The following is a 24,782-nucleotide window of genomic DNA, read 5'->3' as shown; positions in this document are numbered from 1 at the left end:
GATATAGTCCAGCGGTGGGTGTGTAGAACATGCAAGAGGCAGGACATGATGCAGAAAGTACACTGACGAAATCGCAGTGTCAGCACTACTGATTGAAGTCACAGGATCTCATTGTCTCTCCAGTTAGCCATGTTTGTTGGGGGGTTTTTTTTGTGTAAAAAAAAAAAAAAAAGTTCTTCGCCCCTTCGATGTTTATATTCTTCCATTTTTGCACCAGTCGCAAGAAGAAAATGTCATCATCACACCCACCCACTCATTTGTGGTGAATTTGGAAATTACCCAGACTTTGTACTAGGGAGCTACAGGGTAAAGTCTGTGTAATGTCTGCTACACCTGATTCATACATTTCGTTCACATATACAGCCCCTCTGGATTATGTAGAGAAAAGTTTAGACTGGCAGTGCATGTTTGAAAGGGGCTCAAAATTTTAAGGACTATGTGAGGCGCAAGCGTAATAAGGCCTGTGCTTCAATTAACACCATGCCTGCAGTAAAGTATAGTGGTGGCAGCATCATGCTATGGGGATGAATTTTATCACTAGGAACTTTGTGTTAAAAAATGAGAGGAGAATTGATGGAGCAAAATACAGAAAAATCTCTTTCAATCCGCAAAAAGACTTAGGAAAAAAGTTTAGGAAAAAGTTAATATTTAATATTTCAGTAGGACAGTCATCCTAAGTACAAAGCCAAAGCAATATAGGAGTGATTAATTAACAAAACTGTGAATGTCCTGTAGGATTTCTTGCTTAGATTTAAGGTAGCTTGGGCTAAATGTAAGTGAACGAAGATCAAGTCCATTTAGCCCAAACTACCTTAAAAACAGCCTCCAGGTCAATCCTATTGAGAACCAGCGGCTTGTTACAGTCAAACAGTGAAATCCAACCTACCTGAAGGACCTGTGGAAAGTCTGCCATAAAGAATGCGCAAAAATCACTCCTGATCAGTGTAAAAAGCTGGTGGCTACTTACCCCAAAATACGTAGAGCTGTTATTGCAGAAAAAGGTGGCTATACCAAATACTGTGTTGGGGTTTAATACTTATGCAAGCGGCATGTGTCGGTTTTTGATTTTCTTTAAACAATTTACTGACAAATAACTTAATCTGATCATCTCAAGGGGGGTTCAGTACTTTTGCACATTCAACATGAGCTGTTTACTTAAGAATTTATGTGGCCGATTTTCATTGCCATTTCACATTGTTCTGCCGAAGTTTACATAGTCATCTAGATCACCTGATTGAAATACAATATTATTGTTATATACAACTAACTGATGAATATTATGGAAAAAATCTTAAACTGATATGTTTGAAATATTTCAGTATAAAGCAGGGATGTCGTTAGGCCCATTTCAGCCCCCTACAATGTTTTTTAGCCCCATGAAAAAATGAAAAGATTCAACCCCCCTATCCATTAATCTCTACCAAATCATTGGTGTTATTTCTTTGCCATTGGTATTACAATATCTAGGTTTTGTGATCTGTGCCATTGGATAGAGGGCAAAACAATTATCTAAAGTATTGCAACACCAATGACGAAAACCAGTAAATATTTACTGGCGAGAAACAGAAAATAAAATTAAATAATAAAACAAAGAATAAAAGATGTCCTTTATGATTGGTGATAATACCAAAATATTGAACCTTTTTCTCACCAACTTTTGTTGAACTAAAAAATAAATCTTTACCGTTTTGCAATTCAGAACGTCATATTTTGAATATAAGACGAAGTTTTAAGACGAAGACGCAATTTCAGTTTTCAGGGGGCGCGCGGGGCGTGGCCGTGTGGTAAAGCAGCTGACGTCGCGAGACACTCGGGGAATTGCTAACAAACTACTCATCTAACCGAGCAGTTTGCTTTACGTGGGAAGGAGGTAGCTTTGGATTTTTACCCCCTCAAGAAACCTTTTGGTAAGCCATTATTTATTGTAGTGTTTTAAAAAATATGCTGTAATATAATTTGAGATTAAATAAACAAAATCAGTTATACAAAGAGAGATGTGTTCGTGGCATTAGGGGAACTTTCCCCTCCGCGATAAGACTGTTTGTGCAAATTTGGTTAAAAGACTATTGAACACGATATATGCATATTAATTAGGCCATTACTCTACCAAATTGTTTCCCTGAATGAGTTTTGTAAAATATGTCGTTATACGTGCTGCGAGTTTTTTTCCACTTTTTAACCAGTTATTGGGATATAAGTGTAAAGTTTTGAGTGAATCAAGGCTGCATGCGTAATTTCGCCGAGGTTCATCTTCGTCAAGAACTTCGCGGAGAAAACTTTGGCGAAATAAATAAACTTGCGGTGCTGCTACTCTAATGACGTTTACGTTTACTGATGTGAAGAAACGAGCGGGGGCTTTTACGGTTGCAGATGTTACCCATTATTTGGGTACCTACGGACAACAAAATGGATGCCGGATTAATTTCCATCGTATCTGAGTTGTGTACCATAGCAGGGAAGGTGCCCCTTTAAATCAAACCTTCCCTTGGCACTTGTTACGGGCCTCATTAAAAATTTAACTTTTGTTAGATATACATTAGCACGACTGATTATGCCTTGTTCAGATTAGACGTCTCGTGATCCTGTACAGGAACTCGTGTACAGTAAACTTATTGGCATGTGTTTCCTTCCCCAGAGACGTTAGCACGAGACAGTTAGTCATTATGTGTTCGTTGCGCTGTTCGCCTTTATAATATAAATCCCACAATTTTCTTTTAACTGTTTGTAACGCCCATTAAACGCTACAATATCTGCTCTAATTAGGTTTAGGAAACGGAACAAAATTGGCCTGTCAGTATCCAGTGGGATTCTCGGGTTATCTGCATATGTTTTTCAAACCGGGTCACCATGCCCTTATTAATCCATTTAACTAGAATTTTCATGCAAGTCATGCCGTATGGGCTCCCCTGTAGTTTCAAAGACGGAAATGGGAGTTCTTTTTTTATCAAAAGGTGTACTGAAACTAGTCCATAACGTATGCATTTGTTGCAAAAAGAGGTTCAGAGAAATTTGATGATTAACGGCCATTTATGGGTTTCAGCAATATGATTTTAAGCCTCGTGCTTCCCTGCTTTAAGTTTATCATCGATGTTTGAGGTATGTTAAACATTTATTCGCCTGGTGTATAGTTAAACTTTTTTTGTTTCCTCTATGTACTTTTTCCATCTAGGAGCTTGGATCAACAGACAACATGGCTGTAGAAGGGGGGCAGAAATGTGTCAAGTTCCTGCTTTTCTTTTTTAATTTTCTTTTCTGGGTGAGTACCAGGGTATAGGGAGGGCGGGGGCGTTACTGATCTGTATGAGCAAGTATCTGTACACAAGGTCAGTGGGAACTCGTGACTAGATCAGCCTTAAGATCAGTTCCTCCTGTGTGTGTGTGTGTGTGTGTGTGTGTGTGTGTGTGTGTGTGTGTGTGTGTGTGTGTGTGTGTGTGTGTGTGTGTGTGTGTGTGTGTTAGAGAGAGATTAGCTGTTTTAAGTTCCTTAATGGTTCTAGCATGAATTTGCAATTTTTTGAAATCTTGAGCTCCCCACATCCTTTCCATTTTTTCAAGATTTATTCATTTGTTTAACTTTGGAGAGTTTTTTTTTTTTGCCCCTCGAATCATCATTCAGCTGGCCTTGTTGCCCACACCCATGTTGAATGTTGAAAACAGAGATAAGACTGTATATGACATATATTTTTAGTCAGTATGGCATAGTGAGTGCTGTGGTAAACTTTTAGTTTTTTTCTTGAGTTATTCTTTGTATGAAGATATCTTTGTCATATATACCCATATAACTTAAGATCATGCCTTTAAAAAGCTTTTGTCGTACAAGAAACAGAATTAGGTTCTTTTTTCTTTGTGAATTGCATTGTGTTAAGATTATTTAATGATAACATCTCTTTGTAAATAGCTGTCCAACATTTGTTAGCATTTTCATTTGTTTTACCAGAAACAACAAAATTTCTAAGTCTTATGTTTTTTCATAGCAACTTTCTCATTTATCTTAGAATAATTGTAGGATTGGTACTTTCACGTACTTTCTGACATTTTGAAAGAACTTGGTCTTCATCTTGTTTCTGTTCAGGCTCAATGTAACCGCACTGAGCAGACTTGCACCATCTTAAACGGTTACAATTTCCTTCTGCAAATTCAAAGGCACTGTTGTTGCAGATACCATCTGTCTTAGCTTTTCTCACCACTGATATCAGCATTTGATTAAGGGTCAGATTAATGCAAAATTTTTTTAGTAATGATCATTAATATCACTAGTCGGTTTTCGTCACAGAAGGAATATGTGAACTGAACTTAAAATGTGGGCTTGTTAAATAAGTGTCTTCAAAAACCAGCTAATAAGACTGCTTAAACTTATTTTCATTTATTGGATCTTCATGAAATATTTGAGAACGCTGCCTATTGTTTTTTTATAGGTTGGGTTGTATGCTTATTGAGTTGTTTAATAATTTGGTGGTAAATTGCTTTTGATATATGGTTTGTTTTTTATTTTAGTTTTGCTTTTGACTGCCACATATAGCTTGACTGACTGTATACTTTAGACAAGTGAGTGCCGTGTGACATGACCTTGGCGGAAAACGCCGGAAAGCTGGCAATTCTCCAGCTATTGTTTTGTAGTGCAGAGGTGATGTTTGTTTTTTACTTTTCTTCCACCCCAGATATTAAAAACCAAAATTGATAGAGTAAGCATATTAAAAAGCATTGTGAAAATCTTGCTTATTATCATTTGCAAATGATGTGTTGTGGGTTTTGTGGCAATAATTCACTTTAGTCACATGGTTAGAAAGTGAAATGTGCCCTGCTGCTGTTAGCTTCTGTTATATCAGTATCTTTTAAACATTGTTTTTATTGATGTAACGGTCATCTATCCATGAAAACCTGCCATCTTTTCCCTTTATCCTTTCAGGGTGTGTAAGGTTCTGCACTGGTTTTTTTTAAGGGATGCACTTATCACGTACTGCTTAAATAGTGAGATTAGGGCAATCAGTCTTAAAGCAGGTGTTCACTGACATCAAGGGAAGGACTAATCCTAATACAGAACCATCACTTATTTGTAATAACCGTCACTAAAACCAGGTCGGCCAGACTTCTGTGGAACAGTGATGAAATCTGAATCTTATGACTATGCGGTGGTGTCATAACACGTCATGTGATGCATTATGCTCTGGGGTTAGTGCTTCCATTGGATCCTGATCAGTGATTTCAAATTGATGGTCTATGAGAATTTAAGACGCCACCTATATAGTTCTCCTGCAATGTTTACTCATGTTATTCACTAGTGATGCCCCAATAAGGAAATATTTGGCCGATACGAAAGGCCAGTTATTTCAAAAACGGACACCGATACTGATTTGTTTGGGAGGTTTTGCTTAAATAAAAAAAAAAATTGAAAATTTGCATGCCGAAAATATGGAAAAGGTACTATATTTTATAACTAACTGTTTATAAAAAGTGTGGAACTCCGTAATTTTCTGAGTAGTATCTGTGTTATTTGGCACTAATGCAGCCTTCTCTATTGGAATACATTTTCAGTCTCTTTGCTTTCCCTAAGGCAAGACAGTAATCAAATTTGTTGTATTGTTTTTTTAGTAGATCCTCCTTATGAAGTGTTAGAAATGCATTTTGCAAACATTACTCTACTAGCATTAATTCCACACGGCAGACATTTTTCTGAGTGTTTAGTACGCCGGTGTGCAACCCAATATGGGTCACCATTTTAAAGAGAATTAACGGCAGTAAATATCGGCTCATTTTTAGCTATTGACCAATAACTGATTGTTGCTGCATTGGTCGATACCAATAGTTGGCCGATACAATTGGTGCATTTTTATTATTCATTCTAATTCATATGCCATTTACATCTGTGAAACACGACACTTGCTTAAACTTTTTTGATTAGTATAGCTTCATAGTATTCCTCTGTGGACATCCATGGTAGACTGGTACATATCCCTTCGTTACTGCCATGTTATTTTGGAAGTTCCTGCTTTATCCATGCTGTTTCCACCCTCAAATATTTGTACTGGTGTAACCTTTGTACTAAGTAACAGAAGGCGTTATAGGTGAGCCACTGGATTTAAGTTGGTGTGCCTATGTTTTTGCACTCTAAGAACACAGCTAAAAGGCTCTTGCTAAGACTGTTTCTGTGGAAAAATATTTATGCTTTACATATTTTTTTAGCATATACTGTAATGTGGATATGCCACTCTCTATAAACCATTTAGTGTTCCGAAGATTAAGATGAATGTTATCCCAGGGGAATTCTTGTGCATAAAGCAGCAAGGTACGTAGAGTGCCGACAAACATACATATATATAGTAAAAACGGTACTCCTAGTGCAAACAAATTAAAAAGGACACCATGCACAAATAACATTAAAATATTCTGTTTTAAATTATAAGGAAGTAACTGTTTTACAATAAAAATAAATGCAATGTTCCTGTTAGTTTTTACTGGTACCATTTTGGGATCAAATGAGCATTTGAAGTGTCTTTTTGTGGCATAAATGTGAAGAAGCATAAAGGCTGGTTCAGTAGTGGTTGTAAGACTTGCAAATATCTTCTTGTTCCATGATTCTTGTTTGGCATAATATTGGACAAATTGTTTAATTGTGTGTCCACATACCTCTGATTCTTATGATCCACTGTAATTTCTCTTTTTTTTTTTTTTTTGGGAATCAGTCAGCCCATTGTGCGTTTGGCATGATCCTGTTTTGGGAAACATTTATTACATTGCAAATCAACGGAGAGAATTTGGTGGTTGGACGAGTTTGCCCAGGCTATTAATACATTTCCAGTTTTGTGTATTTAATTGCTTTTTTTTTTGTGCAAACTGTTTTCGCCAAGGCAGCGATCACGTAGCTCTGGGAGGGCTTCCATTTAATGGCAGAATTTCACTGGATCTTTGCATTCTAAACTTTTTCTCAATTCTAAATTGTGCACTTTAAAAAATTATAGAGATCTTGAGGTTGAGTAACTTTCAACAAACCCTCTAGTTCCTGTAAATTTATCTCCCTAATGCAGATAAGCCATAACTGAATGCAACTGAAGTATATGTGAAAGGAGCTGTTGGTTTTTGCACAACCAAGTCTTGTTTTCAGAAATTACAATGAATATCCTTAACTGTCTGTGTGTTTGTTAATCTAGTTAATCTTTTCCTTGTCACCCAAGGACCAAAAAGACCAAGAGGCTAAGAATCCTGCTGAATAATAAGTCAACAGATACTTCCCCTGCCTGAAGCAAATTTGTATGTTCCTGTCCCTAACAAGTTTTCCTGCTTGTGCAGTTGATCTTAATTCAGTTCAGCAGAAGGGTGAACGGTCAGGTGCTTCTTTCTTTCTCATAAGGGAAGTTCCAGTGAAATTTGATCTGTTAATATTTGTCATGTTTAGTAGTGTGGAGATCTAAATCAAATAACTCTCTTGCTGTAGCTAGGATCCATACCATTCTGTTAGCAGCGACTGAGGATGATGATGCTAAGATACGAAATAGTATAAATAATTTTTAACTGGTTCCATGAGTATCATTTTTAAGAAAGCAAAGTTGAAGCTCTCGTAAGACCGTCAACTGGTAAAACGAGTGTCATTTTTTCATTCTGCTAACTGTTTGCACAAGTCAGCTGTGCAACAGAAATATGCAAATGCACAGATTTATCTTCAGTTTTAAAATTTTTTAAGATGGTGCGCCTAAAACCTCCATGTTTCTCATAGGCAGAACACTCCTTGTGTCTTGGGCCAAGTAGTCCTTGGGAGTCTAATTAACATGGTATATGTTACTGTAGAGCATTATGATGGAGAAGAATCAAGCTGTATAGCTCATCTCCCTGATAGAACACCAGCTAGCCTTGTGAATTCAGGGCCACTTTGTTGACTAAGGGCTGGGATATACGTGACGCGATGCGTATGCTACAAAAGCAGTGTACTGGCTATACTTCAGCGTGTAGTTTACATCTGTCTGGAGGATTAAAACTACTTCGGTCGTTTGCGTAGTTTCCGGTCTCACTTGTTCGCATTAGATTGTGATGCTCGCTGCCCCCACAACGATCGACTTGCTAATTTTGTAATTCTGCTGCAGCATTCTCTCTCTCTCTCTCTCTATATATATATATCCACTATTCCACATATTATTGGTATTTAGCTCTACCACATATCTCCTTACTGCCCTGTCTTGAATGTTGCATTATGTATTGTTGGATATCTCATGGTAGTTAGTATTTCGTGATTTGGCTGCATGATATTCGGGGGAAATCCATTTCTTTAAGTTTTTTGCATTATTTATAAAGAGAGAATAGTTCAAAATCAATTTTCCACAAACACGTCTATTCATGAGTGATTTTTATACAGCAAGGATGAGTGATTAGGATTGGCTCTGACAGCACATGCAGAGCTGTTGCAGAAGTAGTAACTTCTGCAACATAAATGAACAACATAAATGATCTAGCGAAATGGAAAACCCCACTCTTCTGAATTTTATGACCAAGATTTATAAATAGCAGAACTGTATTGAAAAATAACATTGCGTATGAAAGTAGTCCAGTAAGAATTTCAAGTTAGGATTTCATTGTACTTTGTACACAACACTGGTTTCTTAGGGCGTTTTTCCATCGCACCAGGTACCGTACCAAAAGTACGGCATTGGTTTTCCACTGGCATAAAACATTTCTACCTGCGCCGAATGACATCACAACTCAAGGTGGAGTGTATTGTACTGAATTTGAAAAAATGGTTGTATGATAGCATACCACTTGGTGGTGTGCAATATTAATACCAACATCGCTTGTTATTCACATACAATTCTTAAATTCTAGTCAGCTATATTAAAAGAAGGCTTTTTCTTAATTTCAATTCTATACTTTATAAATTTATACTAACGGTCTTTCTGCTACTGTCTATTCCTGGGATTCTGGTCTTCTTCACTTGCTTATATTCACTTCATCGCGTGTTTTCACTGTTGTCTAGCCGTCTTGTTTTATGTTCACTCTGCAGGAGCACATGCAAGCAAGCATTTCATTGTTCATGGAACTTGTACACATGACAAAAGAATTGAATATGGATATTACAGTGCAGGGGTTGAAGCCTAGCTAAAATATTTTTACTCTGTTACTCTCTCATAGGAAAAAAAACAACTTGGCAAGCTTTGCAATTTTAATTATTCCTTTTATAGATTCTTGTATGTATAAAAATCTTATGTTTTACCTCTGCTGCTTTTGCATGAGTGCTGCATGCATGCTTCGTGACAATCGTAGTCATTTTCATCCTTAAATCACTCAAAGATGGGTTTGTGAGAAATATATGAACTCCTCTTTTGTTTTCTAAATACTCCAATATTTATTACAACAAAATCATATCACTGTGTTTATAACAAAATGACATTGCTGGTACAGCATGCATATAGCTGCTATATTTAGTATATTCAACAATATACTTGTCATGCCATCCGAATCTTTTTGTTGTGTATGTTCTTATGACCAAATTGCATTTTAACTTTGTTTCTCATTTTCTGAGTTCGCAACTGTTTTCAAGGTGGTGTTTTTATTGTGTTTCAGGCCGGCTATTTACATAACCTATCGATAAAGAAAGTGTTTCAAGTTGCACCCCAAGGTACCAAAGAAGTACCCCAGCTGGTTTGGCACTTTTGGTACTGGTACTTTTGGTACTGGCACTTTTGGTACTGGTACTTGATCAGAAGTCAATGGAAAAGTGAAAGCACCAAAAGTACCATAACAAAAGTACTGGGTGCGGTGGAAAAACGCCCTTTGAAACTGGCGTTTGAAGATGCTGTACACAGAGGAACAAAATGGTGCTCAGAATATTTTCTTTCTTGCCTCTGAAAATGTACATGTCTTCCAGCCATTCATTTTTAAGAAATCAGGTAGTACTTTGATACTAACTGTACCATATATAAGCACACAGTCCCGTGACAAAAGGTGACCATACTGCCACTCAAATTTGGTGCTAATGCAACTGGTGCAAACATCACATTAATTCCTCACATTGGCATGGAATCAACAAAGAAAATGTGTGGTGGCCATGATGTGAACGCGTTGAGTATGAACTGGCTCTAAGGAGGAAGGATGCAACTCAGACTATTGAGCTATTCAGGAACGCCCTGTGAGACTCACTTTTAAATTTACACAGCTCATTAAAGCTTGCTGTGGAAAGGCAGATTAAATGTTTACAGCTCTGGCAATCGAATGATGAGCATCTTAAGTTTAAACTTTTTGCCACTGTAATTTCATTGACTATCCTGGGTAATTAGATATGCCTACCCTAGGAAGGAGAGAGACCATTCTGCATGTTGCGCTAAAGTTATTCCAGGTCTTTACTGGCATTTTTTCACCTGATTAAATTTGTTTCTTCCAAGGAAAAACTACAGAATACAAACTTCGGATTGCGAGTAACTTGGTTTGCGAGTGTTCTGAAAGACGAGCAAAATTTAAATATAAATTTTAACTCGGAAAAACGGGCGAGGTCTTGCAATACGAGAATTATGCATACACTTTGTCTGCCTAGCGTCACATAATCACAACTGAGCCAATGGTTCTTCTTTCTCTCTTGCTGCAGGATTGTGGGCAATCGTTTCCCATGCGCGATCTGTCGGCGAGCTTCACTCGTATAGTCAAAATTTAGTAGAAAAGCACCACCCGAATAAGGGTGTAGCTGTGTGAGCAGTGAATCTTTGACGATCATGCAATGTCCACATATCCGCGAAATCGAAAAGGAGGCAAAAGCAGGTGTCATTGGATAGGTTCTTTGGTAAAGTCGCACAAAAAGAAAGATTCCAGTGAGCTAACAGAGTACAGTGATTCCTTTAGTTATAGTGAAAGCTGTCCTACAAAATAACCCTTGTTTTTCCCTCTCTCTCATCTCCCTCACACCATCCTCAATACTTTTCAAAGGTTAAGTGCAGGTTAATTTGTTTTACTTTACTTGTATATTTTGTGTTAATTTTTATATGACTGTTTTTGGGTTGTGGAACGAACCCACGATTTCTAATGGGAAAATTCACTTTAATACATGAGTGCTTTTGGATTATGAGCACGTTTCCGGAATGAATTATGCTTGCAATCTGAGGTTTTACTGTGTACTCAAGAATATAAAAAAATAAACAGTGCAAAAGTGTGAGAGAGAGCTGTACAATACACGCCATTAAATAATTAACCTCTACGTCTGACGTGCAACTCAATTTCTCCCTCCAGCTCTGTGGCCTGGCTGTAATTATAGTGGGTATCGTGGTGCAAGTGACAATGAACAACACAATTGTGATGAAAAATGCATCTGGCTCGGCTGCACCCATCGTTCTTATTGTGGTGGGATTCGTCATCTTCTTCGTCTCGTTTTTTGGCTGCTGTGGGGCCTGGAAGGAGAATCACTGCATGGTCACCACGGTAATGATGCACCTGTGCTCACCGCCTTGCAAGCATTTGTACGTTCTTGAAGGACATAGAGAATCGGAACATTTACCAAAATTCAGTAGCAAAATATGCATAAAATTAGACACACAGTGCTGAATGGAATTAAGTTTTGGTTTGCTTTGCTGTTTTTGAGATGGTCTTTTTTTTGTGGTCTTTTCCTGATTTTCATGATGTATGTTTACAAGTAATTGAATGGAATATTTTTTTTCTTTTTTCAAAGTTTGCTGTATTTCTCTCCATAATCATCCTCGCCGAGATTGGAATAGCCATCGCAGGATACGTGTTTAGGGGCAAAGTGAGTCGGCTGTCTTTACCTCCACAGTTGTTGTTAACCCCCAACCTACTCTGTTCACTAATGAGAATATGGATTTAATCATTTTTTCTTTCCTGTCACATCCAGCTGAATGACATACTTGATGACCAGCTTAAAGACCTCATCATCAAATACAACAGCAGCAAGGAAATCCGAAAGACTATGGATTCTCTGCAGACAGATGTGAGTTTGTATGAAGCATACTTTTGTATTTTAAAGGTCATGACAATGTACAAAGGGAGTGCCTGGTTGATTTCTCCATGTGTAACCCTTCCACGTATTACATATCTCGTGTATATCCTGTGGCCTTGTTGTAAGTTACACATCCATGTGACTGCTTGAGGACAATTTCCGTGTTCTGCTTATCTGCTGTGTGCCAACCTCCTCTGAACTCCAGCTGGCCCTTTTGCTTATCTTTTAGCTGAAGTGCTGTGGCCTCAATTCCTCGTCTGACTGGAAAACCTACCTACCAGATGGTAACTCCGTGCCAGATTCCTGCTGTAAAAACCAGACCGCAGGCTGTGGGAAGGGGAGCATGCTTGATGGCAACAAAGTGTACCAGGAGGTGAGTCTTCATGCTTTCAGGTGAAAGTAAAGGTGGGGGGGTATCATCGGGTGTGAAGAAAAACTAGAGGTAACTCTGCTACTCTCCTGATGCAGGGCTGCCAGCCCGTGTTGAAGACCCAGCTGGAGACAAACATGAAATGGGTGATTGTGGGAGCCCTTGTCATCGCTGTAATTCAGGTGAGTAGCCCACATGTACAGTCTAGAATGAAGGAACTGCTGGTCTGTCAGGTCAGCCGACACCATTGACTTCTCTGTTTCAGATCATGGGCATTGTGTTTGCCTGCATGTTGATGAAAGGCATCCGCAGTGGATATGAAGTCATGTGACCACCCCGACACTGATCGTGCAAAAGGCAGTTTTTTTAAATAGTACCTGTTGTAATTTTTTTTTTAATACAGCAAGTTCTTTACTGTATTTACTGTTCTTTTTCTTTGTTTCTTAAACCTTATTTGTGTGTTGGCTGGGAAAATATATTTTTCTTATGATGCTGTTTAGAAATGACATGGAAAAGTGGAGGCATTTTGATCATTTTAAGATGTCTTTATACTAATGTTCAGTGTATTTCATGTTATGGTAGGACTTCTCACAATCTATAAATAGAAAAGTGCCATTCATTAATTTCTAGTTCTCAGAATGTCCCTCTGAAATGTTAAGTTTTCCAATTTTATTAAAAACCTGGATCTGTCCCATGTCCATGTGTGCTGTTTGTTTGTTTGTGTGTGTGTATATATATGTGATGTATTTATACACGCTAAATAGACCAAAGTATTGGGACACACCTCTTAATCATTGAATTCAGGTGTTTTTTTTAGACCCATTGCCACAGGTGTATAAAATCAAGCACCTAGCCATGCAGTCAGATTTACAAACGTTTGTGAAGGAATGGGAACAGGGTAAATTTAAGTGGTACTATCGTGGAATGCCACCTTAAGTCAATTTGTGAAATTTCTTTCCTGCTAGATATTCCATGGTCAAATGTAAGTGGCATTACTGCAAAGTAGAAGCGTTTAGGAACAACAAACGTGGCCACGAAGTGGCAGGTATCTGTAGTAACAGAGTGGGGTCACCAAGCGCTGAGGCACTTGCTTCTAATTCTTCCCATCAAACACCTTTGGGATGAACCTGAATGGAGATTGTGAGCCAGGCCTTCACACCCAACAGCAGTGCCTGAACTCGCATATGTTCTTCTGGATGATTGGGCAAAAATTCCCAGACACTTAAAATCTTGCAGAAACAGTGGCAGCTGTTGTAGCTGCAAAGGGGGGGGGGGGGGGGCAACTCCATATTGATGCCTATAGATTTAAAATGGGATGTCATAAAAGTTCCTGAAGATGTAATGGCCAGGTGACCCAATATTTTTGTCCATATAATGTGTACGTATGTGCTGACTTCCAAATATATATATATGCATGTACATGTACATATATTCATAGATGAACATTATATAGGTAGGTTTCTAGAATGTACATTGGGAATTTTGTCTGAATTCCTTAAAATCTTCGATATAGGAATTGAAATGTTACTGTTCATGTATAAAGTTTTATTACATTTTTTAGGTCAGAAATGAAATCCTCATAACTACTTGTACAACCTCTACCTAATTGAGGCACTTGTGCACATCATGAATGCAAAGTCTCAGCTGGTGAAATTGCAAATGCTTTGGCACAGGCATGCAAATGATCATGTACAATCTGCTGATAACATTTTCAATTGTTTATAACATGTTGGTCAAAATGTATTATACTGGTGCTCTGTCGAATAGTCGTACCCCCCAAAACATCCAGGCATTAGTTCATTGTTTAAATCATTACATGCAACATGGTTGAACCAGTAGTCATAATCTGTCTAGCATATTCTCTGTACATCAGTTAGTTTTTTTTTTTATATAAATGTCGTCTTTGATATATCGTGGTCAACAAGTTCTCTAAAATAGTTCAGAGGCGAACAACCGTGTCCTCAACCATTCGAACGTTTCATAGAGACAACAGGTATGTAATCCAATAATGTGCCCTGTGCTGTTTGTACAAGTTGTTTCGAGAAATGCATTTACCGTTTTGCAAATGTTATGGGAGATTTGAGGAATGTTCCAAAGCCACTGAGGAAAAAATGTAATTGGGCTTCACCTGTGACCCGACAAGCTTAAGAGGAATGCTTACTGTCATAAAGATAAGTGATCTGAATGGACACAAGGAAGTAGACGACTATTTTGTGGCATCATTGCCAGCTAGTGCAGGTTGCATTTGAACCATCGCTTCTGCTGCGTGTGCATGTCACTGATCAAGTCTAATTAGAATCAGGCAAATCTGGCACAATTGCAAGCTTTCCCATTTCATGCATATCACAGCCCTATCAAACTGCTTCTGTTCCTTGTCACTCTTAGAAGTATTTTCATGTTTTGATAAAACACCATGATTCCTGCAGTCTGCGGTGATTTTGAACATGTGGTCTTTCCTGTCTGGTCAAGATGTCAAGCTGTACACAACAAAATGGGATTTTAGGCATGATCCACGCTGTCCTTTGCCAATCCAGCAAATTGGTGAAATTGTACACTTAAGGGGAAAAATACACTGAGTATGGCTGAAGACAAAAAGCATTTTATTTTTACCTGGTTTTACTTCTCTTTTGCCCATCACATTATGCTGTATTATATAACTGGGACAAACAATATTTATCACTGAACTTTATTTCCTTTTGTAACTTAAGCCTAAATATACCTGGAAGGCAGATATTTCCAATTACTTAAGCGATATCATTAGCATCGCCTTCATTTTTCTCACTCGAAAATAAACTCTTCGATTGCATCTCCTATTCAATTTAATTTCTGTGGCACAAATCCTCAAATACAAGTAAACTTGAAAGTGAACACAGTACAGACATGAAGACACCAACTATATATATATATATAACACCTATGTCACATTTTATGCTGTAAATATTAAAGCAGTATTGTTTAAATAAAATGACTTTCCGAATATGTAAAAAAACAATAAAAAAACTCCACATTATGTAGCACAAAGGCTATAAGCCAAATAAATAAAAAGCACTAAGAATAGATCACTGGTAGAACTGGTGATCATTAAACCCCATTGCTTCCTCTCCAAGGACTGTATTTAGTTTGCTATCCAGGTTGTTTCAATATGGTGATGAACGTAATGAGGTGTGCTTGTGATGGCTTTATGCACAAATAAAATTTCAAGCGAAGTGGAATGAGTAATGAAATTATAAATTACTTGTACTAAAAGCGACAAATACAATTTAGAGCACAGCAGAAATAGACTGCTTAAAAGCCAGAAGTTAGTCTGTAAAGATTATTTCCCTTTAAATATTCCACGTGATTTCCGTGTCCTAATTCTGTATACAAAAATCAAACAGTCCTGGGGAACTGTGTTTTAGAAACAATTATAGAATGCTTCCTTTTTTCTGGAGAAGCATGCTCTGGCCACAACTGAAAGTCATGCATCATATGGAAATATACCCGTTAGCCACACAGTTCAGCTATGGACGGTAAAACTACACATTCGACTGTTAAGCAAAGCAAATGGGGGAAATGCATATCCCTCACTGCTGTGTTTTAAAAGGAATGCCTTTTATGAGAGAAAGATAGGTCGACATCTTTCACATTTTATTCTCTTTATGATTCCCATGTACTCTGTACCCTGGAGGGCACGTGCAAAAAATAAAGTGTAGCCATTTATACGAACAAGTCCTGAGTGCAAATAGCATAAGGGGCCTTAGCTTTAGCCAAGCCTGATGTTGACGGTTGCTGCAATGTAGAAATGGAAAAGAAGAGAAAACTATAATCATCTGCAGTCAGAGGTAAAATGCTTTAGGATAGTTGGCAGATAGCAGGACCATGCTGTGCAACAGCAAAGATGTTTCTGACTCTGTTAAAAAAAAAGAGAAAGTGTAATCATGCTTTCTTTATATTTATGAAAAAGTGGCAGTTTTTCAATTTCAAGTCATGTATAAGTTCAAAACACTTGGGTGTTAAAATACATAGAAAACCAAACCCTAAGCCAAACCCTACTTGAGTGGAGTAATTACCTTTGAGCTGATTGGACAGCTTGAGCCACTGGATCAGCCAATCCTGGCACTCCCCGATGTTGAGACGGCTTGAGTCGACCCCTCGCAAGTAACAGGCCTGCAGGGTAATCACATGCACAGAATGAGGCTTCGCAAAGCCAGCGTGCGAAAGTCCTTGCTTGACGGACGACCCGGCGGGTGGGCGAACCTGCCGGAGCTCAGACTCGCTAAGTTCGTGCACGCCCAGCCGATGCAGGGCGCGGTCAAGCTGCAGCAGCTCCAAAGCCTGGCCGCGCAGGCGGTGGCTGACGGCAAAGGCTGGAAGCCAGGGGGTCAAAAAGAACAAGGAGCAGAGCAGTCTCTAAACGAAAGGAACACAGGATGCCGGTCACCCCAAAGGCGCCATTTATACTACATGTATCAATGAAACACAGTTTGCCAACAATGCAGCTCAATGTCAATAGTGATTCCAAAACTCATAGATTCAAACATCCGATTTCCACAAATGCATCAAATTACAGAGACAGTAATATCACGTTAATTCTTCATAAAACACAGTCGCGGGTAGAATCCAAAATCTGATTGCTTGGACCGTGCACTGTGCAATAATCAAATACCCAGGAAGCAGCGGGAAGCGTGACCCGTTTCTCAAGTATGGCAATTTGCATTTTTCAAATGAACGATAAGGACAGACACGGAGATGGGCTGTGCCGGAGCATTCTGTGAACGGACCATGTGATCGGCGTCCAGCCTCTTTATTCCCAGAGGTGGCCCGGAGAAGAGGCCTTTGACTGCTTGGATTTCGGGCACACTAGGTTGTGCACCACTTTGTACCTGCAGATGGGGTGGGGGCAGGGGAGGTAGAGCACACATGAAATAGTGAGCCCCCCTCTTCCTATGGCCAAATAGTCTGGCCTCCTAACTGAAAAGTATACAGGGGCACCATAAAAACAGCAAGATAAATTCACCAGATACCTCAATATTTAAATTCCCCAGATGACTGGGAACTGAAGGGGGTATTATCTATACAATTAATGCTTTTATTCAAAAAAAGGATTTTATGAATGGATATTGTGTACATGTAATTGTTTTTAAAATTTACAATTCTTTCAGGATTTCTACAAATACAGGAACTGATTCATTGAAATGCCTCCCATCTTGCTCTCCTTTTTAAAGAGATACACACACATAGGGGTGAGTGCGATGCGTAGGGTCAGCCGTCCATCCAGTGCCCCTGGAGCACTTGGCCTTGCATGAGGGCCCAGTGGAACTGCAGGTACTCTGCCAAGCATGGGATTCAAACCAGCAACCATCCGATCACAGATATAAAGGCCCAACCCACTGAGCCACACACTACTCTCTGAATTGATTATCCACCAAAAGATGTCATTTCTACTTGCACGATTATTCATATTTTGGGCGACAGACATGCGCAGCCGATTGTGTTTCATACCTTATTGCAAAGGTCTAGAAGCCGGCTCTGCAAGCGGCTGTCCGTAACGGCTGGCACTGCCTTGGTTAGACCCATCAGGATGGCCGCGTGGTCCTTGGCTCGACGGCTGTGATAGATCCTCTGGAATTCGTTCTGCTGTCGTGGCGTCCAGAAGTGACGAATCAGGAGCTGCCGGGGGAAGAAATACCTGCCGGTGAGAGGGAGAGGAAATAAGGAAGGGGTATAATGGAGGGGGGATTCTGATGAAAGTTATTATTATTATTAGGTTATACAAGTGAACTGCTGTTTAATTGACCATTGATATTAGTGCTACGGTCTAAGACAATGGAGTACTTTAAATTCTGTCATGTGACTGGAGCATTAAGATCTACATACTTTAACAAAATGCCCAAATTATATAAATCACAATAAATACAAATCCTAATTATAAGAATGAGTGAATGTACTTGTCACATTGTCCTTTATATGTACACCAGCAAACATATCAAGACATAAGAAAAAGTGTTGTTTCCTTATTTTCAACTAAATTGAAAGTTTTTTTACCAAGACTTTTTATGGATATCCGCACAACCCCTCGGGTGTCATGGTAGAAAAAAATATATTTTCTCGTAGCAATTTGTGCACTCAAATTACTAATTTGCGCTCTCCAGTTACTAAATCGTGCTCTGATCGGTGATTAATTTGGATGCTGGAATTACTAACTTGAGAGGACAGATTACTAACTTGAATGCACAGATTATTAACTTCAGTGCATGAATTACTAACTTGAGAGGACAGATTAGTAACTTGAATGCACAGATTACTAATTTGAGTGCATGGATTACTAACTTGAGAGGACAGATTAGTAACCTGAGCGCACAAACTACAATGAGATAATATTTTCTACTGTAGGTGATCAGTAGATGCATTAAGATAAGGGGCAACATCATATTTTGTACATGTGTCACTTTAAAAAAATACATAAATTACTGCATATCTGCACTTGTTTATGTAGATAATGTAGGTAAACACCAGTCAATCATCAAACTGGGCCTGATCAGAGAAGCCATGATTAGACTGTTTTTAACAACTGTTATCTGAGGTGAACTGTAAAATTAATCTTTTTCTGACAAAAGACAGCTGCCCTGACACAACAATTATTTTAGTGAGACACGGGAAGTTAATGTGGAACCACTAGATTTTTCTCCCCCGAAAAATACAAAAATGTAGGAGGACCACTTCTGTACATATATTCCAGGTGCAATGTGAAGCTTAAATAAAACATTCCTTCTAAGTAAAAGACCTGCAATTCAGTGAGAGCTATCACATGACCTATGTGTTAATCTAGGGATGACTAAACATTACACCACTACAGAATAAACGCTGTTATTCTGATTATGTCACATTTACTTCTGGAAAGTCCGAAGACAGAAAATGATGACCTACGTATACATGCATTCAGATTGTGTGTTGGAGAAAAATCACTGTATGACTCACATGAGAACAAAGACCAAGTAGTTGGCAAAAGGAGGGATAGAGATCAGCACCAGGGGAATGGCTTTTATCATGTCTCGGCGAAACTGAGGTAGAAAGAGAGAGACACAATCTAAGTACTAGTCTAAACAGGACATTCACAACATGCAACAATCTCTACATAGCAGACAAGAGCAGGGAGTGATGAGGCATGACATAACATCCATCCACTTTCCATACCCACTTGTCCTATCCGAGGCTGCTGTGGTCCGGAGCCTATCCTGGGGGCTATGGGTACAAGGCAGGGAATAATCCAAGGCACATTCACACCTATGGACAGTTTGGCAACTCCAATTGACCATGTTTGTGGGGCCCGGGGAGGGGCTGGAGGCAACCCCACAACAACATGGAGAGAACGTGCAAACCCCACACACACAGAGCTGGGGCAGAGATTCAAAACCTAGTCCCACAGGTGTGTGGCAGGAACACTGTGCCACATGACATATTACATGCATTTCTGTATAAAAATATCAACGGCGTAGAACAGCTCAATAAAGAATTGGAATTTTATTTCCTCTGAGCATAATATTGCTGCCTGAAAGTCAGTCCAGTAGGGCAATGGTTCTCAACTGGTCAACAGCCTCAGGGTCTAAATCTTTCCTTCATCATTAAGTCACAACCCAAATTATTAAAATTTTGCACCATATATGTACAATTCATACAACTTCTCCACAACACACTGAAAATGTCTCCATGTCTCCCACCAGTTGTGAATTTGAGCATTAGTGCATTCACACATTAAACAAAGCAGCTTTCAGCATAGCACAGAAATGATTACATTTTTAAATGTTTAGAATAATTTGCGTTAGGGCTGCATGATAATTATTTTCAGTGTTATCGCGATGCGCACATGTGCGATGATCACATCACAGGATGCATGATGTCATGCAAGGTAAATCAAACACGTCATGCTACAATTTTTCTGCTGCTTGATGAAAAAAAAATCCTTGCATGGTTCCCATTTTCCATGACTAATCTACAAGAATAGTCTGTCTGATATAATTTACTCAGATATAAGGGTTTTTGGAAACACAGAATTTGTTAGTGAGTGACATGCAAGTTCTGCATGCACAGCACACCACAACAATTTGGGCTGGGCGCCGTGCAATATTAATACTGACATCACATGTTATATGCAGGGGGCAGCATGGTGGTGCTCCACTGTTGCCTCACACCTCTGGGACCCAGGATCGAGTCTCTGCCTGGGTCACATGTGTGTGGAGTTTGCATGTTCTCCCCATGTCGTCGTGGGGTTTCCTCCGGGTACTCCGGTTTCTCTCCACAGTCCAAAGACATGCTGAGGCTAATTGTAGTTGCTAAATTGCCCGTTGGTGTGCATGTGTGAGTGAATGGTGTGTGAGTGTGCCCTGTGATGAGCTGGCCCCCCATCCTGGATTATTCCCTGCCTCGTGCCCATTGCTTCCGGGATAGGCTCCGGACCTCCCACGACCCAGTAGGATAAGCGGTTTGGAAAATGGATGGATGGATGGATGGATGTTATATGCATACAATTCTCACATTGCAAGAACTGTGATAGTTAGCTGGGTTAGGGTTAGGCTTTTTTTTTACTTTCATCCTGTCTGGTGATAAAATTTGCTAAGGGTGGGGGGGGGGGTTATGTTTTGATAATTTTTTTTACTCTGTGACAGGAAACAAAACTTAGCAAGCTTTGCAATTTTAATGATTGTTTCTTTTCAAAACTATATGTTTAAAAATTAAAGTTTACCGCCACTGCTTTTGCATGACTTCTGCATGCGCTCGGTGCATACCGAGCATGCGCCAATCATAATAATTTTCATCCATGCTGTTTAAATCTCGCAGATGGATTTGAGAAAATAATTTTTTTTACTGTTTTTTGCTTTATAAACATTGCAGTTTTATTGCAAAAAAAATCACATTGCGATATCTGAAATTTTCCAATATCATGCAGCCCTATTGTGTGCCTTGTCTGACACTAAATGCACAACTGTAGCTCAAAACACCAAATTTACAAAAGGTACCATGTTGTATTACTTCACAGACAGTTAAATCTATAAAATGCTGGAGGATAATCTACAAAACCTTTAATGTCTATTTCGGAACACATTACACTCACAAATCTACCACAGACACAGAAGTAAAAAAAAAAAATCTATTAAAAGACAATACATACATGAAAAACATTGTTTCATAGTCATAAAATCAGGGATTCTGTAAGATCTATAGAACTTCTAAGTTAATGTGAAAAGAAGTCTATGAAGAGCAGCATAATACTAAGAATTATAGAAAAATTTAAAAACTCACCAGTCTCAGTGTCTCCATCTCACGGTAGGAGAGATTCTGGAATTTTACGTTGTTGCTGATCATCTTTGTCTTTATGATTCTGACCTCCTTGGCATTTTGGAAAAGAAGCCGAAATCCTAAAGTTTATAAAAGGTTTCATTTTATTGCAATTGCCTCACGACTGACTTATCACAGATATCGAAGCCACTTTAGTCAAGTTATTCATGTTTTATTTGATGAAAAGCAGCCCGCTATGCTGTCACAACTATAAGTGGCACATCGATAACCAAAAGATTTTTAACAGGTTTGACAACCTTAACAAGTCACTCACCTGTCATAAAAGTGTGATACAAAACATAAAAGCGTGGGAAACGACGCTGAAGAAATTTCTCATACTTCTCATTGGCCCACCGTAGCCTGGACGCCACGTGTCGGCTCAGCCCCAGCCTGGCTTTGGAGGACGAGTAATGGTTACACAGGCTGTGAGAGGGAAACCATTAGAGGATGAGATAATGACATCAGAAAAAGGGGACAAAACATACAGGTGATATAAGGCAAAGGGTCTCTGATTTACAGAGAGCTACTTCTACCCAGAATTTTTTTTTAAACAAATCTATGCAGCTACGTGTTTGACATAAGATTATGTCAACCAATGGGGGTGGGGGTCTTAAAAGTTTTTCACAGGGATGGGTGGGGGTGTCAACACATGCTCGTCTTTCACATCCTCTCAGGTTATGACAGCTTGGGGCTGAAAAACACCAAAATGAAAGTGGATATAACATATTCCAGCTGATTTCTAATAAGTGTTCTGCAAGCTACAGGCAGCACGTGATCGATGCAGTGGTGACCGCTGATCTAGCAGGACAAAGACTGCAGGTTAGAGATAGAGGTGATAAGCATTATGGGATTGAATGACAGGAAAGGCAAAATACCAAGATAAGGAACAGAGCAACAAAAGATAAAAATGTATAACTGTGGCAGTATATTAAACTAAATGATGATTTGTCATTTGTACAAGTGCGAGTCTGGGTACACAGAAATTCCTCAGTTTCCCCTAATCCATATTTCTCTCATAGACCTACACATATACAGGATCAGCCATTTATTCGGAGCATTTTCTGGGGAGTTAAGGACTGTGTTCACGGGCCCAACAGTAATGACTATTCAGCAGAGTCCTTCAGACCACGGGCACGAGGGCCTAACCCCCCCCCAACCTTCACCCATAATACCAAGACCATGACAGCCCCAGACCTTGGTGCACCTACATAGCACGTGGAACACCATGTTTTCCTAAAGTCGGGTATACATTAAATCTCCACAAGCCAGCTGGTAAACCCTGATCACTTTCAACGTTGAGCGCTTACCTGGAATATCGCCAAATCATATTACCAGTATCTTTTAGGTCTTTTTTAAGTGCCTCATGATCCTAGTCTTGGTGAATCATGTTAATACAGTGTAGTCTCCTGCCTAAACCTAACCCTCCAGTATTGTGCTATTATGTTGTACTATATTTTATCATAGCTGTTGGAAAGCGATTATTGGTATGAAGAAAATGTATAAACTGAACCAAGATAAAACAATTTACCGACCTCTGCGATTAGTATATATTTTTTACCTTCTAAACTGATCTTCGACATTTTTTTAAACTCAGAATGACCTGCTGCATAGATCTGACGATCCAGTCTTTAAATTTATGCCTTGAAAAAGTCCCCAGCCAATGTCACCCTCTGGCTTTGCAAAGCAGAACTGGTCGAGTCCAGCTAACAAGCTAGACAGCGAAAACCGTTTCACAGTGTATTTACAGGGGGGGAAAACATCGCTTCAGACGTTAGTGTCGCTCTGTTTTGGCGGCTCCACAATATAATATTTTTAGGTTTGTATGGTTTTAACGCCAACACGATCTAGTCCGTGAAAACAAACTAACTAGCATACCAGCAGACACTCTCCATGACAGCAGCGGAAAATATCAGGTTGTAGACCAAGGCGACATGTACCTTAATCTCGAGAAAACCAAAACGTGGGTACATATGCCATTCTTAACCCCTGCAGGTCGAATTCCGTGCAATAACACGAGAGCCGAGCCCCTGCACACCCCTGCCAGGGACAGTGACATCTTGCCGTAGCGCCGCTTGTCGCCTCAGGAAGTGCAATAACGGCCGGAGCTGTGCTGCTATTGGCTGAGGCTATCCGGCTGCCGTTGGAGTTCAGGGGTAGAAGCCAATCAGATCACGTCAGGGTGTCAGCTGAGGAGCGGGACCTCCCGGTGCAAGAGAAGCGCGAATTGCGTTATAGTTTCTTTTTGTTGCTGTAGTTCTTCTTATCAGTTGGAAACATCCAAAACTAACAAATGATCTCACTTCTGACGTCAGCTATAGCGTTTCACTCCCAAACGAGATAGGCATGTTCTTCCAATACTTTAATAATGATTGTTGTCAGTCACGGCCATACATACAAATCTAGATGCACATGAAACAACTACTAATGTGATACTATATGATTCGATTCGACGAGTTGATTAAAAATACAGAAAGTTTTGAAAGGGGAATCAATCTAAATGTAAAATTATTGGTCTGTTAATAATTATATATTAATAAATAGTATTTTACCGATGCAAAGAAATTAGAAACAATGCATCATAACAATGCAAGCTCATTCCGAATTGTATCCGGTGCACACTGTTTTAATTGGGGCAGTTGCATCGTGAACTTTTATGCTGGTGCACCAGGGACGTTGTTATATTTCAAGCCTAGCCCTTCTGTGAACGGTTAACCCTTACAAAAAGTACTATGGTATTATCACCAAAGTAATAGCATAGCAGTACCACTATGGTAAAACCATTGTAATTTGGCCTCCTATATACCATGGTATACTGTATAGTATTATAATGCACACTACCAGTCAAAAACACCGCAGGTTTTTACCACTTATTTATTTGATTTTTTTGTTCTTCCTAAGCATTGGAAATTTGAATGAACAACTATAAATTAAAAATAATTCAAATAAAACAATTTTCCTTTATACCATGGAAAGAGTTTGCAGCAATGCATGTCCGACATCCCATATTAACTGGTTGTGCGGTGATGGCAGAGTCAAATTCTAGGCTGTCCTTTAACTTTAAATGCACTAGTTGTTTCATCCCAAGAAACAAAACAGTATTTAATGTCCCGTTTAGACAGAATGCATCGAATTTTCTTTGCTGTTATAAGTGCAAGAGGTTACATTGGTGAATCAAAGATAAAA

The 24,782-nt window shown here is 39.1% G+C and overlaps 2 protein-coding genes and 1 long non-coding RNA gene across 4 annotated transcripts; 2 read left to right on the top strand and 1 right to left on the bottom strand.

The window, feature by feature from the left end:
* Window positions 1-1,754: 1,754 nt before the first annotated feature.
* cd63 (CD63 molecule) lies at window positions 1,755-12,977 on the top strand. Its single transcript, XM_049016653.1, has 8 exons — window positions 1,755-1,907; window positions 3,170-3,256; window positions 11,197-11,385; window positions 11,633-11,707; window positions 11,813-11,908; window positions 12,147-12,290; window positions 12,386-12,469; window positions 12,553-12,977. Exons 2-8 carry the CDS (start codon window positions 3,191-3,193, stop codon window positions 12,616-12,618), a joined length of 720 nt encoding a protein of 239 aa, XP_048872610.1. The 5' UTR covers window positions 1,755-1,907; window positions 3,170-3,190; the 3' UTR covers window positions 12,619-12,977.
* On the top strand, window positions 3,268-11,106 carry LOC125744633 (uncharacterized). The gene is made up of 2 exons (XR_007398465.1): window positions 3,268-6,283; window positions 7,170-11,106. It is a non-coding gene; the product is annotated as an uncharacterized LOC125744633 (long non-coding RNA).
* A 1,893-nt stretch (window positions 12,978-14,870) lies between the features above and the next one.
* Window positions 14,871-23,681, bottom strand: letmd1 (LETM1 domain containing 1). 2 transcript variants are annotated; one of them, XM_049016651.1, is made up of 9 exons: window positions 23,537-23,681; window positions 21,874-22,022; window positions 21,564-21,679; window positions 19,245-19,327; window positions 17,769-17,955; window positions 17,048-17,149; window positions 16,524-16,676; window positions 16,337-16,433; window positions 14,871-16,176 (listed from the first exon to the last, which is right to left on the bottom strand). In XM_049016651.1, exons 1-9 carry the CDS (start codon window positions 23,653-23,655, stop codon window positions 16,103-16,105), a joined length of 1,080 nt encoding a protein of 359 aa, XP_048872608.1. In that variant the 5' UTR covers window positions 23,656-23,681; the 3' UTR covers window positions 14,871-16,102. The 2 variants fall into 2 exon arrangements, with proteins under 2 accessions (XP_048872608.1, XP_048872609.1); XM_049016652.1 differs by lacking the exon at window positions 23,537-23,681 and having other exon boundaries at window positions 21,564-21,650; window positions 21,874-22,012.
* Between the last annotated feature and the right edge of the window lie 1,101 nt (window positions 23,682-24,782).

This window comes from Brienomyrus brachyistius, chromosome 6 (genome assembly GCF_023856365.1).
Source record: "Brienomyrus brachyistius isolate T26 chromosome 6, BBRACH_0.4, whole genome shotgun sequence".
Classification (NCBI taxonomy): Eukaryota; Metazoa; Chordata; class Actinopteri; order Osteoglossiformes; family Mormyridae; genus Brienomyrus; species Brienomyrus brachyistius.
This window is presented reverse-complemented; position numbering and strand designations above follow the sequence as displayed.

What these genes read in the sequence shown, in the direction of transcription:
- cd63 (XM_049016653.1), top strand. Translation starts at nt 3,191, where the DNA reads ATGGCTGTAGAAGGGGGGCAGAAATGTGTCAAGTTCCTGCTTTTCTTT. An exon ending in GATACGTGTTTAGGGGCAAA is followed by an intron (nt 11,708 to 11,812) that starts GTGAGTCGGCTG and finishes TGTCACATCCAG; the next exon opens with CTGAATGACATACTTGATGA. An exon ending in TTGTCATCGCTGTAATTCAG is followed by an intron (nt 12,470 to 12,552) that starts GTGAGTAGCCCA and finishes TCTCTGTTTCAG; the next exon opens with ATCATGGGCATTGTGTTTGC.
- letmd1 (XM_049016651.1), bottom strand. Translation starts at nt 23,655, where the DNA reads ATGTCACTGTCCCTGGCAGGGGTGTGCAGGGGCTCGGCTCTCGTGTTA. An exon ending in GGCTGGACGCCGATCACATG is followed by an intron (nt 16,677 to 17,047) that starts GTCCGTTCACAG and finishes CCTTTCGTTTAG; the next exon opens with AGACTGCTCTGCTCCTTGTT. An exon ending in GCGAGTCTGAGCTCCGGCAG is followed by an intron (nt 16,434 to 16,523) that starts GTTCGCCCACCC and finishes ATTACCCTGCAG; the next exon opens with GCCTGTTACTTGCGAGGGGT.